At 41.2% G+C, this 14,177-nt stretch overlaps 1 protein-coding gene across 4 annotated transcripts in view; it reads right to left on the minus strand.

Moving 5' to 3' along the window:
* Positions 1–14,177, minus strand: part of UBR1 (ubiquitin protein ligase E3 component n-recognin 1) — a 151,236-nt gene that overhangs the window by 63,298 nt on the left and 73,761 nt on the right. For all 4 annotated transcript variants that reach the window (XM_079769305.1, XM_079769303.1, XM_079769304.1 and 1 more), the window contains 7 exons: positions 13,178–13,280; positions 12,671–12,719; positions 12,122–12,276; positions 10,292–10,391; positions 9,597–9,706; positions 5,559–5,645; positions 1,620–1,801 (listed from right to left, as the gene is read on the minus strand). In XM_079769305.1, coding sequence (XP_079625431.1) covers positions 1,620–1,801; positions 5,559–5,645; positions 9,597–9,706; positions 10,292–10,391; positions 12,122–12,276; positions 12,671–12,719; positions 13,178–13,280 — 786 coding nt within the window. The remainder of the gene's footprint in view (positions 1–1,619; positions 1,802–5,558; positions 5,646–9,596; positions 9,707–10,291; positions 10,392–12,121; positions 12,277–12,670; positions 12,720–13,177; positions 13,281–14,177) is intronic.

Raw genomic sequence — 14,177 nt, forward strand, 5'->3', positions numbered from 1 at the left:
TCAACCGATCCTTCAGTTGCTTAGGCTTATATATATATATAGACTAGAGGCCTGGTGCATAAAATTCATGATGGGAGGGGGGTCCTCAGCCCGGCCTGCACCCTATCCAATCCAGAACCCCTTGGGGGACATCCCTCTCGCAACCTGAGACCGCTCGCTCCTAATTGCTCGCCTGCCTGCCTGGCTGATTGCCCCTAACCACCTCTGCCTGCCTGCCTGATCGTCCCTAACTGCTCCCCTGCCGGCCCAATCACCCCTAACTGCTCCCCTGCTGGCCTAATCGCCCCTAACCGCCTCTGCCTCGACCCCCACACCCTGGAACCAGGTTTCCCTCTTCTGGCTGGCTGCAGGCACCCAGGACCTGGGCTTCCCTCCCTCTGGCTGGCCACAGGCACCTGGGACCCAGGCCAGCTTTGCCCGGGCTGGCCACAGGCGTCCGGGACCGTGGGCAACTTCGCCCGGGCCTGGCTTTGTCAGGAAGGCTGTCCGGAAGACGTCCAATCTAATTAGTATATTACCCTTTTATTAGTATCCTATCTAATAAGAGTAATATGCAAATTGACCATCACTCCAACACACAAGATGGCTGCCCCCATGTGGTCAAAGAGGGTTGCCCCCATGTGGACACAAGATGGCCACCACAAGATGGCCAGCAGGAGTGACTGGGCCGGCAGAGGAGGGCAGTAGGGAGGAACCAGGTCTGCAGGGGAGGGCAGTTGGGGGGGACCAGGCCTGCAGGGGAGGGCAGTTGTGGGGGGACCCAGTCCTGCAGGGAAGGACAGTTGAGGGGACAGGTCTGCAGGGGTGGGCAGTTGGGGGGGACCCAGGCCTGCAAGGGAGGGTAGTTGGGGGGGGGGGACCAGGCCTGCATGGGAGGACAGTTAGGGGCAACCAGGCCTGCAGGGGAGGGCAGTTGGGGGTTACCGGGCAAGCAGGCAGTTGGGGGTGACCAGGCCTTTAGAGGAGGGCAGTTAGGGGCAACCAGGCCTGCAGGGGAGGGCAGTTAGAGGTGATCAGGCCAGCAGGGGAGGGCAATTACGGGCAATTGGGCCAGCAGTGGAGCAGTTAGGCGTCGATCAGGCTGGCAGGGGAATGGTTAGGGGGTGATCAGGCTGGCAGACAGAAGCGGTTAGTAGCAATCAGGCAGGCAGGAAAGCAAGCGGTTGGGAGCCAGCAGTGCTAGATTGTGAGAGGGATCCCAGATTGGAGAGGGTGCAGGCTAGGCTGAGGGACACCCACCCCTGCCGTGCACAAATTTCGTGCACCAGGCCTCTAGTAGATAATAAAAATGATGTGGAATTATGAACTGATATGTAAATGTGTATCTAAAAAAGCCCATGTATACAAGACAACAGGAGTTAATTTCTATTTCTTTTGTTTACATTTTCCTATTTTTTTGTGCATAAAGGTTCCCAACAAAGTTTATTATGCACCTGAACTGTTTCTCAACATAAAATTACATTCAATACATACCTTAATTCTTCACTGTCCCTTTTCTACCTTAAAAATAGTGTAATTCCTCTTACTATAAAATATATTTGGAAAAACATTATTGGAGTGAATATGTACTTTTTCTTCCAAAAATGGATTTGCTGATTTTTAGTTTTGCTTTGTTTTACCTCTCTTCCTCCATAATGGAGTCTTCTTTTCCAGACATTTCTGATGTACTATCATACATGAGTTTGTGAGTTTCAATAAAGTTTTTCTGTAAGGCAGACATCTGAGCCATGATCTTCTGGCGGTGCAGCCTAGCAGCTTCAGCTTTTCTTTTTCGTTCTGCTTTTTCTTTATCATGAGTAATCTGGGTATGATGAAACGACAAAAATTAGGTAAAAGCTAGTGATACAATTTGCATATACTGTTCAGCCAGGCAAAATTTCCTAGAGTAACAGTCTGATAAAATTGATTACACCACCCCTTAAGCCTAGATTCAATCTTAAGTCTCAAAATTAGCATACTTTCCCATCATATCATGCAACTAATTGCTTCTTTGGTTATGTCAATAATTTAGTATAGAGGCTAAATACCTTAAATACCTAATAAACTGTCTTTTATACTCAATGCAGGTACATCACAAAAAATATTAAATGAAACAAAATTTTGAAATCATTTGTTAATCATTGAACCATTGACATTTAACCAATTTAGGCCAATCTGATGATGTTCAACAGTTACTCCTAGACCTGATGCTAAGACTAAGATCTTGAACAATATTATTGAGATGTACTGCTATTTTTAAAAAATTAATCTTTATTGTTCAGATTATTACAGATGTCCCTCTTTATTCCCCCCACAGCTCCCCTCCACCCAGTTCCCACCCCACCCCAGGCCCTCGCCATCCTATTGTTTGTGTCCATAGTAATGCATACATGCATATAAGATAGTTGTCTAATCTCTTCCTGAAACCCCCACCCCCGCCATCCGTATGAGAATCGTCAGTCTGTTCCATTTCCATGCCATGGTTCTATTTCATTCACCAGTTTATTCTGTTCATCAGATTTTTTATTCGTTTGATTTTTAGATTCAATTGTTGATAGTTATTTGTTGCCACTTTGTTCATATTTTTTATCTTTACCTTTTTCTTCTTCCTCTTCTTAAAGAATACCCTTCAGCATTTCATATAATATTGGTTTGGTGGTGATGAACTCCTTTCGCTTTTTCTTGTCTGTGAAGCTCTTTATCTGACCTTCAATTCTGAATGATAGCTTTGTTGGGTAATCTTGGTTGTAGGTTCTTGCTATTCATCACTTTGAATATTTCTTGCCACTCCCTTCTGGCCTGCATAGTTTCTGTTGAGAAATCGGCTGACAGTCCTATGGGCACTCCCTTGTAGGTAACTAACTACTTTTCTCTTGCTGCTTTTAAGATTCTCTTTGTCTTTTGCTCTTGGCATTTTAATTATGATGGGTCTTGGGGTGGTCCCCTTTGGGTTCCTCTTGTTTGGGGTTCTCTGTGCTTCCTGGACTTGGAAGTCTATTTCTTTCACCAAGTAGGGAAAGTTTTCTGTCATTATTTCTTCAAATAGGTTTTCAATATTTTGCTGTCTCACTTCTGGCACCCCCATAATTTCAAATGTTGGTATGCTTGAAGTTGTCCCAGAGACTCCTTACACTATATTCATATTTTTGGATTCTTTCTTTTTGCTCTTTTAGTCGGGTGTTTTTGTGTCTTCATATTTCAAATCATTGATTTGATTCTCAGGATCCTCTAGTCTACTATTGAATCCATGTATATTATTCTTTATTTTAGTCAGTGTATGCTTAATTTCTGACTGGTCCTTTTCCACTTTTTTTGGCACTCTCACTAAGATCCTTGCAAGTCTCACTAAGTACCTTGGAGATTTCTAGAAGATTTTGAGTAACCTTATAACTGTAGTTTTGAACTCTATATCTAGTAGTTTGCTTTCTTCCATTTCTTTCATTTGTGACATGTTTCTTTGTCTCTGCATTTTGGCTGCTTCCCTGTGTTGATAGAGTGGCTTTGTGTGCTAGGTGTCCTATAGGGCTCAGTGGCTCAGCCTCCCCAGTCACCTGAGGTGGATACTCTAAGTGCACCCTTTCTTATAGTTGAGCTTTGATTGCTGTTGACATCACTGGGAGGAATTGACCTCCAGGCCAACTGGCTGTGGGGACCAGCTGTGACTACAGTGGGAGAGCTGCTGTGCAGGAGACAACCTTACAGAGCAAGACTTGCTTTAGTTGGGCTTTGGTGTTCACTGAGTCTGCAACTTGAGTGTGTCGTTTATGGATGTGAAGAGTTGTAATCTGGTGTGGTCTCACACTGACCACTGGGTACACTAGCTCTTGGGTTTCCAGGGAGGTGCAAAGTCAGCCACTGCCTGGGGCCATCCAGCAGGAGCTACAGAGAGATCTGCAGATTCTTTCCTCCTCCTTGTATCGGGTTTGGAAGTGCCCAGAGGAGGCCCAGCTGTGAAGCAAGGCAAGCTGGTGATAGGTTTGGGGCTCCTTGACCCAGCTGCAGCTTGTTTGACAGGTTTTTAGCCTGAGAAAAGAGAGGCCATTCATATGCAAAAGCCGCTGTGCACAGCTTGGGTGGGGTTATAAATTGGGTGGGGTGGGGCCTCAGGGAATCACCAGGAGGAGCAAACAGAAATGGCTGCCAGTCAGCCCTGCAACCGGGGAGGTCCCTGCATGAGAACAATGACCGATGTGAGCACCTCTGTCTAGAAAGCCGCCCCGGAGTTCCTGCCCTGATGCCAGACAGTCCAGTTTCTCCCAGTGTGTCTGGGTCCCCCAGAGCTTCACCCGGCAGTGGAGTTCAGAGTAAGCACCTGCTTTGTAAATTCAGTTCGTGGTGCCGGCCTTTTAAGAGGAGCAGCTGGGTCTCCAGCAGCATGTGTGTCACTCAGCCCCAATTCGCACTGGTTTTTGCAGTGCACAGGGACTTGTTTTCCCAGCTCTGGGACCCTGGGCTGGGTGTCTGGTGTAGGGCTGGCATCTGCAGAGGTAATCTCCCTCCCAATGAAAAAGGCGGCACACATGGGTGCCGCCAGACCAGCCCCTTCTGCGCCTCCGCACCTCCTACCAGTCTCAGTGTGCTTTCTTCTTTACTTCTCTAGTTGTAGGACTTCCATTCAGCCAGCTTTCCAGTGGTTCTGGATGATGGTTGTTCTATATTTTAGTTGTAATTCTGATGTGGTTGTGGGAGGCAGTGAGTATAGGCATTTGCCTATGCCGTCATCTTTTGTACTGGCATTTTTTATTGTGTATTCTAACTTAAGCCCAGTGTTTTCCTTTTATAAAGGATAATTAATAAATACAAATAATAATATTCTAATTTTAAGATTAAAATAATCAAAACCTGATTCATTATATTAATAAAATTCATAACCTAAATATTACTATATCTCATTGAATTTAAAATGTACCATTGTCTATGTTCCACTAAGAATGCTGCTGATTAAATTATAAGGAGCTACTGATTATAAGACATATCCCAATATCAGATATTAGAAAAGTTTTAAAATTAATGAAGTATTTCCAACAGAGCTCTACTACACATCTATTTTCTCTGACTTTGTATTATATTGGATAACTAAGTGTTAAGTACCACTAATCCCTGCAGTACAGAAGCTTAATGAGCCCTGGCCAGCATGGCTCGGTGGTTAGTGTGTTGGCTTGCACACCAGAGGGTCACAGGTTAGATTCCCAGTTGAGGGCACATATCTGGGTTGCAGGCCCAATTTCTACCCCCGGTCAGGGTGTATGTGGGAGGCAACCAATTGATGTGTCTCTCTCATGTTGATGCTTCTCTTTCTCTTTCTCTTTCTCTTTCCTTCTCTCTCTCTCTATCTCTATCTCTATCTCTCTCGGTACCCCTACCTCCCATCCCTTCCACTTTCTCTAAAAATCAAAGGAATAAAGTATTCTCACTCCTTGGATAAGGATTAAAAAAAAAAGAAGCAGCTTAATGAACAACAGAAAATGGACATCTCACGTACTTTACAATAGGTTCCTTCTAACAAAAAGAAGCAGTTCCTTTATACCAGCAAAGTTCAAAGACAGAGATGAATGTCACCATTATTATAATGTTATTACCTCATCGTTCCTAATAGATTCTGATCCTGATGCAGTTGCTATAATTAAACAAGATTTTTCTCTTAATCGCTTCACTGTGTCAAACATCTGAAAAACAAATAAAATGTTAAAAGATTTGGTTGCACTGATCAGGAACAGAAAAATTCACTAATCTGATTTTGTCATCAAGTCTCCAAATTTCTTTGACTTAAACCACACACACACACACACACACACACACACACACACACTCCTAACTGTGACAAACACCTCCCCTATTTGATTAGCAATGGAGCTTGCAGGAAGCACAATAAACTGATTCAGTCTGCAGGTGTTACCATTACCTCTGCTTTTGCCAGGGAAAATAAAAATTTAATTCTTTATATTTACATATCCTATCTAATAAAAGAGTAATATGCAAATTGATGGTACCTCTGCTACACCCACAAGCCATGCCCACAACCAATCAGGAGCGAGTATACAAATTAACCCAACCAAGATGGCTTCGGCCATGGAGAGAGCAGGAGGCTTGGGTTGCCCCCGGCAATGGAGGAAGCCAAGCTTTCCGCCTGCCCTGGCAGGCCCAGGCCTCCTTCTTTATTTAGAAGATAAATAAATCCCAGATAACAGGGCCTCCGCTTGGGGCGCCAGGGGGCGTGGCCAGCCTGCAAACCACCATAGGCCCCTCGCCCAGGCCGCCCCACACCCCAAGGGAACCCCCACCCTGATCCAGGACACCCTTCAGGCAAACCAGCTGGCCCCCACCCGTGCACCAGGCCTCTATCCTATCTAATCAAAGGATAATATGCAAATTTACTGTCACTCCAACACACAAGATGGCTGCCCCCATGTGGTCAAAGATGACTGCCCCCATGTGGACACAAGATGGCCAGCAGGAGAGGGCAGTTGGGAGGGACCAGGTCTGCAAGGGAGGGCAGTTGTGGGCGATCAGGCCAGGAGGGAAGGGCAGTTGGGGGGGACCCAGACCTGCAGGGGAGAGCAGTTGGGGGGACCAGGTCTGCAGGGGAGGGCAGTTAGGGGCAAACAGGCTGGCAGGGGAGCAGTTAGGCATCAATCAGGCTGGCAGGGGAGTGGTTAGGGGGTGATCAGGCTGGCAGGCAGAAGCGGTTAGGGGCAATCAGGAAGGCAGGCAGGCGAGCAGTTGGGAGCCAGCAGTCTTGGATTGTGAGAGGGATGTCTGACTGCCCGTTTAGGCCCAATCCAGGTAGGGGTCCCAGATTGGAGAGGGTGCAGGCTGGGCTGAGAGACACACACCCCTGTGCACGAATTTTGTGCATCGGGCCTCTAGCCTTCTCATAAGAGGCAATCCTGTTATATACAAGGTTGCTATTTCCTACTTTTCATTTTCATTTAATCATTTATCTTCAGAGGTGTTTCCACAATAGCTATCTTATTCTTTTTACAAAATATCAAGGTTCCAACAATATGATAAACTTACTGATATTTTGAAGGAGCCTCAGTCTCATGTGGAAAAATCTCCCACAAGAATCTTACAACACAACTTTACATTAAGCATTTGGATAAAATACCCAATGTTTATAAGAGCAAACACTTATGCTTTTTGTATATTTTGACAATGAACTTTGGTATTCCAACCAAAAATAAATTTTCAGGAATAAACCTTCAATTTATAACATCTTATCTATAGAATATAAATGTTGGACTAAATGACAGTTCAGTTTACTTTCTTAATAAAATTAGAATAGTTAACTACTTTTCTAGTTTCTGTTTTGATTTTATATTTTAAATTATTATGTTGGTAAATTTAACTCAAATATGAAATATTCATGAAATCTACTTCAAGAAAAATCTTAATAATAACATCATTATCTTACAGTTACATATCCAATTACATTAAGCTTGCTTAAGGAGTGTCTGATCCTATATAATAAAACCGTAATATGCAAATAGACCGAACAGTCACTATGATGTGCACTGACCACCAGGGGTCAGACGCTCAACGCAGGAGCTCTGCTCAGCAGAAGCCAGGCTCACAGCTGGTGAGCGCAGTAGCAGTAGCAGGAGCCTCTCCCACCTCCGCTGTAGTTGGTTGGTAAGGAGCGAGGGGTCCTGGACTGCAAGAGGGCGCAGGCTGGGCTGAGGGACCCCCCCCCCCAGTGCAATAAATTTGTGCACTGGGCCTCTAGTAATAAAAAGGGCAGACTTCTTTTTTTTAAAACTTTTTAAAAATATATATTTTATTGATTTTTTACAGAGAGGAAGGGAGAGGGATAGAGAGTTAGAAACATCGATGAGAGAGAAACATCGATCAGCTGCCTCCTGCACACCCCCTACTGGGGATGTGCCTGCAACCCAGGTATATGCCCTTGATCGGAATCGAACCTGGGACCTTTCAGTCAGCAGGCTGATGCTCTATCCACTGAGCCAAACCGGTGAGGGCAGGGCAGACTTCTTGAAGCACAAATCAGTACAAAGATCTCCATTTGATATGAATGTGGGGAAAAAATCATTCTATATTCTAATTATAAAATAATTATCTAGCTGATAACATTAGAATATCTTCATAAATACAGTGAGGGGAAACTCCATAACTTTGGTTTCATGTTTCCATGTGGAAAGTTTTCCATTAAAGAAATATTCCTAGTCCTGCCAGTTTGGCTCAGTGGATAGAGTGTCAGCCTGCGGACTCAAGGGTCCCAGGTTCGATACCGGTCAAGGGCATGTACCTTAGTTGCGGGAACATCCCCATTGGGGGGTGTGCAGGAGGCAGCTGATTGATGTTTCTAACTCTCTCTCCCTCTCCCTTCCTCTCTGTAAAAAATCAATAAAATATTTTTTTCTTTTAAAAAAAGAAATATTCCTGGCCTCTATCCATGACCCCTTATATACTCTTTCCCAAAGGCACAGGCATCCACCCAATAGTTCAAGCTCCAAATCCAGAAGTCATCTTTGACTCCTTAATTTCCCTTCCATCAAATCTATCAGCAAGTACAATAGATTCTACCATCAAATTATACCTGAATCAGTTCAGCTTCTTGACATTTGCATCCTAGTCTAAGTCATGCTTATACTTCTACCAGGATTACTGCAATAATCTTTTAATGGTTTCCCTGATTTTATTATTATCCCTTATAATCCATTTACTCCACAGCAGAGTGATCTTGTAAAAATATAGATCAGATATTGTCACTTAAAATCCTTCAATGGTTTCCCACTGTACTCAAAAGTAAAATCTATCACTTTACCCTGACCTCTAAGTTCCTATAATGACCTGGCTGCTGGCTGCCTCTCTGACCTTGTTGCCTATCTCTCTCTCCCTCTCCCCATTGTACTCTAGTCATTCTGGTCTTCTTTATGGTCACCTTAGAGCTTTAGTTTTGCTGTTCCCTCTTTCTAGAGTGCTCCCCCAGATTCTTATGACTGGTTTCATGTCATTCAGTTCAAATGTCATCTCCAAAAAGAGACCTTTTCTGATTACCCATTTAAAGTTACCCCTTACTCATCTAAATTATCCTGGTATTTTCTTATTTATTGTTTGTATATAAGCTCTATGATAGCAAGTACCTTATCTGTCTTGTTCAGAGTCTAGAAATGAGTACAGCACATAGTAAGTAGGATTCAATACCTGTTAACTGAATGACACACATGCATACATTTTATTTTTTTTAAACTCCACTAAAACATAGAGAAAATAGAATTACTAACATGAAAACATAGGATTAAGCATAAAAAACAGAAGTAAATGACTTCACGAGAATATAGTGGTTTAATTTTGGAGGCAAGGAGAGGTTTCTTTCTTTTTTTAATATATTTTTTATTGATTTAAAAGGGGAAGGGAGAGGGAGAGAGAGATAGAAACATAAATGATGAGAGAGAATCATTGATGGGCTACCTCCTGCACACCCCCTACTGGGGATTGAGCCCGCAACCTGGGCATGTGCCCTTGACTGGACTCGAAACTGGGACCCTTCAGTCCACAGACTGACACTCTATCCACTGAGCCAAACCGGCTAGGGGGCAAGCAGAGGATTCTTAAATAATTAAACCAAGTTTTAACCAGTTATTTTCCAGGTTTACCTGGAGTATCCATGTTATCATGTCCTTCTGGCCTTCTAACTGGGGAATTCCTCTGAGTTTTTCCAAAAGCATTTGTATATTCTGAGCATTCATGGCCGAACTTCCTAACCCTTTTTTAAAACACAAAAAGTACATGTCACAAGTAAATAAACTGCTTCATAATTATGTATAAACTACAACTTATAGCCAGTATTATTCACATGGATAAGCAAATTTTGCAATCAATCACTTAAACACATTAAAATTTTAATGGAAGAATCTGCAATTACATGAATTACGAAGTACTGAATTAAACAACTTGAAAACTTGAATTTACTTAGGTATCTCTTGCTCATTGTCCCTTGGGGCTGATAAATGAAAGCTAATCTTACTGATCTGTCTCTTGCCTTTCCTCCACATTTCTCATGTCTAGTAAAAGTACTTAAAGAAGAACCAAAGCTCCAAAAATATGAAAGTGGGAGCTGTTATATATATCCATAAACTAAATATCAATGATCTAAAAAAAACCTGTGTTTAAATAGAAATAAGATGCTTTTCTCCTCTTGGTCTTATAAGCAATATACCTGGAGTGTGCTTTGAAAAAACTCTTAATCAGGTAGCATTTAATAAAAATCTAATCTAAACTTTATTCTGTTCTTCTAGGTTGAAGACATTGCAAAAAGACCACCTTATCCTTCATTCAGACTAAAACATACTTGAAGCCTTGTGGTAGAAGTCAAAGGTCACTTCTTCCTCAGGAGCTTTCTGAAGCTGCTGCTTTTCTTCTAGTAATCCCAATGCCAGAATATGAAATGCCTACAGGAGAAATATAGGAGAAGATCTTTAAAATTGTGCTTCTTCAGGTAAATATATTTTAAATGGATGAATAAAAATAAGCAATCTGATAGGTAAAAAAATGGGCAAAGGTTACAAACCAGAAGTTTACAGACAGAGAAATGATAAATACAGATATGAAAAATGTTCAACCTCACTTAATAATAAAGAAGTGTGAGGTGAAGCAAGATCATCCTATTTTTCACCTACAAGAGTGGCAAAATTTTTTTTACCATTTTTTAAAATACAAAACTGGCAAAGGTGTAGAGAGGCAGGCACTTTTCACCACACTGGTGATGGGAAAGTAAATTGATGTAACATTTTTGAAGGCCAATTTGACAATATCTATAAAAAAATGTAAAGGTAAAGACCCAGTATACTAGGAATTAGCATGATAGATACACTCACTTAACTATACAAAGATATTTATATAAGGATGCTCATTTTAGTGTTCTCTGTTATACAAAGACCTAAAAGCAACCTAATGTCTATTAATAGGAGACTGGTTAAATGAATTACAGATATCCCTACAATAGAATCTGTAGCTATTAAGATTGAAGTAGGCTTATATGCACTAATGTGGAATAATTTCCAGAAGATACAAACCTTTAACAATGCTTACTTCCTAGGAATAGCACTGAGAGTTAGGGAGAGAAATGTTAACTTTGATTTAAAATATATCTAGTATGGCATGAAATCTTTTTATTGCCATTTATTTACCACTGTTATAACAAAAAGATACACATACAGTATGACAACATTTAGAGCCTTCAGGCCAACAATAGCTGAGGAAAAAAGAAAATTTAGCCTAGATCTGTCTGTCATCAAGTCTTTATTACACTGTCTCTTCGTGATACAAGTGAAATAAAAAAATATAGAAAATTATGACACAATAGTAACTTGGTACTTTATTATTAGCAGAAGCAGGCTTTAAATATCTATCTAATAATAGGGTAATATGCAAATTGTTGGGACGCCGTCACATAATGACCGATTGGCAGGCTGCGTGTGCAGCAGGAGCGGGTGGGCGGGGACTTGCATCAGTGGGCGGGGACTTGCAGCGTCGGTGGGCGGGGACTTGTGCCGCCCAGGAAGTGAGGCTCGTGTCCCCACCCCTGGCAATGGGCCTGGGAACATGAGGCTCATATCCCCGCCCCTAGCTAAGGGCAAAGAGCAATATTAAAATATTTCCTCTAATTAATTCCCTTTTAATATGCACAAATTTTGTGCACTGGGCCACTAGTATGTGCGTGTGTGTGTGTGTGTGTGTATATGTATGTGTGTATATGTATATGTGTGTATATATATATATATATATATATATATATATATATATATATATGGTTCCTAGAGGTAAAGATCCTAAAAACATGATAATGTGTCACTAAGGAAATCTGTGTCACACCTAAGCTTTTTTTTTTTTTTTAAAAAACATATTTTTGATTTCAGAGAGGAAGGGAGAGGGAGAGAAACATCAATAATGAGACAGAATCATTGATCTGCTGTCTCCTGCATGCCCCACTCTGGGGATCAAGCCCGCAACCCAATCATGTGCCCCGACCAGGAATTGAACCATGACCTCCTGGTTCATAGGTCGATGCTCAACCACTGAGCCACACCGGCGGGGCACAACTAAGCTATTTTTAATGACTTCTGTGTTTCAGGTGCACTAGCTGTGGTTCTGACTCAAGTAATACTTCAGGTATACATACCATCTGGAGCATCCCTTCAGTCCACAAGTTAGAATCTGTGTCTAATGCCCGCTCAAATATGGTCCTGAGAATGTACATCATGACATCACAATTTAGAAGGTTAATCACTTTGCTGAAAGCAGGACAGAATTCAGGAGGTGGTGGTGGTGGTAATGCTATAGTAGATGGGAGATGGATGGCAGAAGAGACAAACAGGTACATTTTAATTTGGGTTATTCTACATGCTAAATTGCAAATGTCAAAATCATGTATTACATGCAAAAACAACACAATTTTTATTACCTTTAAAGCACTAAAAACATTAATGTCAAGAGAAATATAAATCACTATGTCCACCACCCAAAATAAACTCCATTTGCTACAAATTTAAAATTATATCACCACTGAGGTGGGCCATATCTTAAAATGTGAACAAGAAACAAAGGGTTCTTTGAACTTGTATTAGTTGCCCACACTAAATAAACAAGAAAACAAACCACTATATACTCAGCTAATAATAAAACCACAGGAAATAGACAAAATGAGTCAATTCAGAATCTCACTTTTTACCTTCATCTTTGTTTTCTTGTTTTCTCTTTTTCTTCTGCATATGTTCAGCCTATATATTAAAAAAAGAAAAGAAAAAGACAGTCTATCTTTAAATATACTGCTTGGCAAGCATGACACAAATGGAATACTTTGAAGCAAGCAGGAAAGTTCCACCAACCTACCAAAATATCTTATATACTGAAGTATGTATTCAAATGCTACCTTGTTCCAGAAGCAAAATGGTTGTACTAGGAAATGCCTACAGGATGGGTAATATCCTTTCTCAAGAATTTAGTGCCTATTCTTTCAGTCAACAATATTTACTTATTGTCTATTTCTGGTATAATATAGAAAATTTGAATATTGCCTGTATACTAGATAACATTATTGATTCCATTTTAATTTCTTGGGTGAGATAATGGCCTCTATTAATGAAAACCAGTATGAAACTACAGAAAACCCAGAAAATTTTCTGTAGAGTTAAAAAGCATTTTAGGTTTATTTTCTGAAGAGGATACCTTTTCCTACCTTGCTATGTTGTGTTTTGGAGTAATGATAAAAGTACATATTGAAGTCTTTCAATGATTCATCTTTTAGTTCATAAACTCCATGGCCTGATACACCTGGTTTCCTAAATAAATAGAAAATACAGAGATGAACTGCAGTGGTCTTGAAGAATAGAATACAGACAAAATAAGAACCTAAAAAGTAATCTAAAAGTCAAAATCTAGCGGAAAAAAACATAATTATATCTCACTCTGGTGGCTTAAACTGAAATGACAAATTCATTCCAATATTAAAACTAAAAACATACACTGTATGCTCAAAGTCCTGATAACGGCTAAACTGTGTTTCAATTATAATTATGAAATTCAAACAAATCTAAGGAAGTTTATTTTATACTACATATAATTGATTCCATGATCTTTTTAAATTCCTAAGGATTCTTTTTTAGCCTCTGAAGCCTAAAGATTGTCTGTTCAACGAAAGCACATTATATTATCTAAGGTCAAATCTAAAAATGGTAGTGAGACATCATGTGCTCAACAAGTTGTAGATAAAAAATATAGTGTTGAGTCCTATATACAGCACTGTAAGGAGAAGCATCAAGGCCAAACGAAGTACACCATATTTGCTCTGCACTGTAACAACTTTTGTTTCTATCCAATTCTTAACTGTTTAACTGAACATTATTACAGCATTTAAAAAGCTACATTCTATTTTTAAATTTTTGAAATTAGTAATGTATCTATAAATACAATACTATAACAAGTAGAAATTTACTACCAGTATCAATCTTTAAAATTCTAAGAATTAATCCACTTATAATCTTATAGAGGCCCGATGCACAAAATTCGTGCACTTGCGGGGGTGGGGGGTGTCCTCAGCCTGGCCTGTGCCCTCTCACAGTGCCCCAAAGAGGTAGGCCAGAGCCACGGGCCCCGCCTCTGTGCCATGCGGAGCCGTGGGATCCCCAGGCATCGCCGCGCAAAGCCGTGGGCCCCACCTACGCACCACCGTGCATGCA

This window comes from Cnephaeus nilssonii (genome assembly GCF_951640355.1).
Source record: "Cnephaeus nilssonii genome assembly, chromosome: 4".
NCBI lineage: Eukaryota > Metazoa > Chordata > Mammalia > Chiroptera > Vespertilionidae > Cnephaeus > Cnephaeus nilssonii.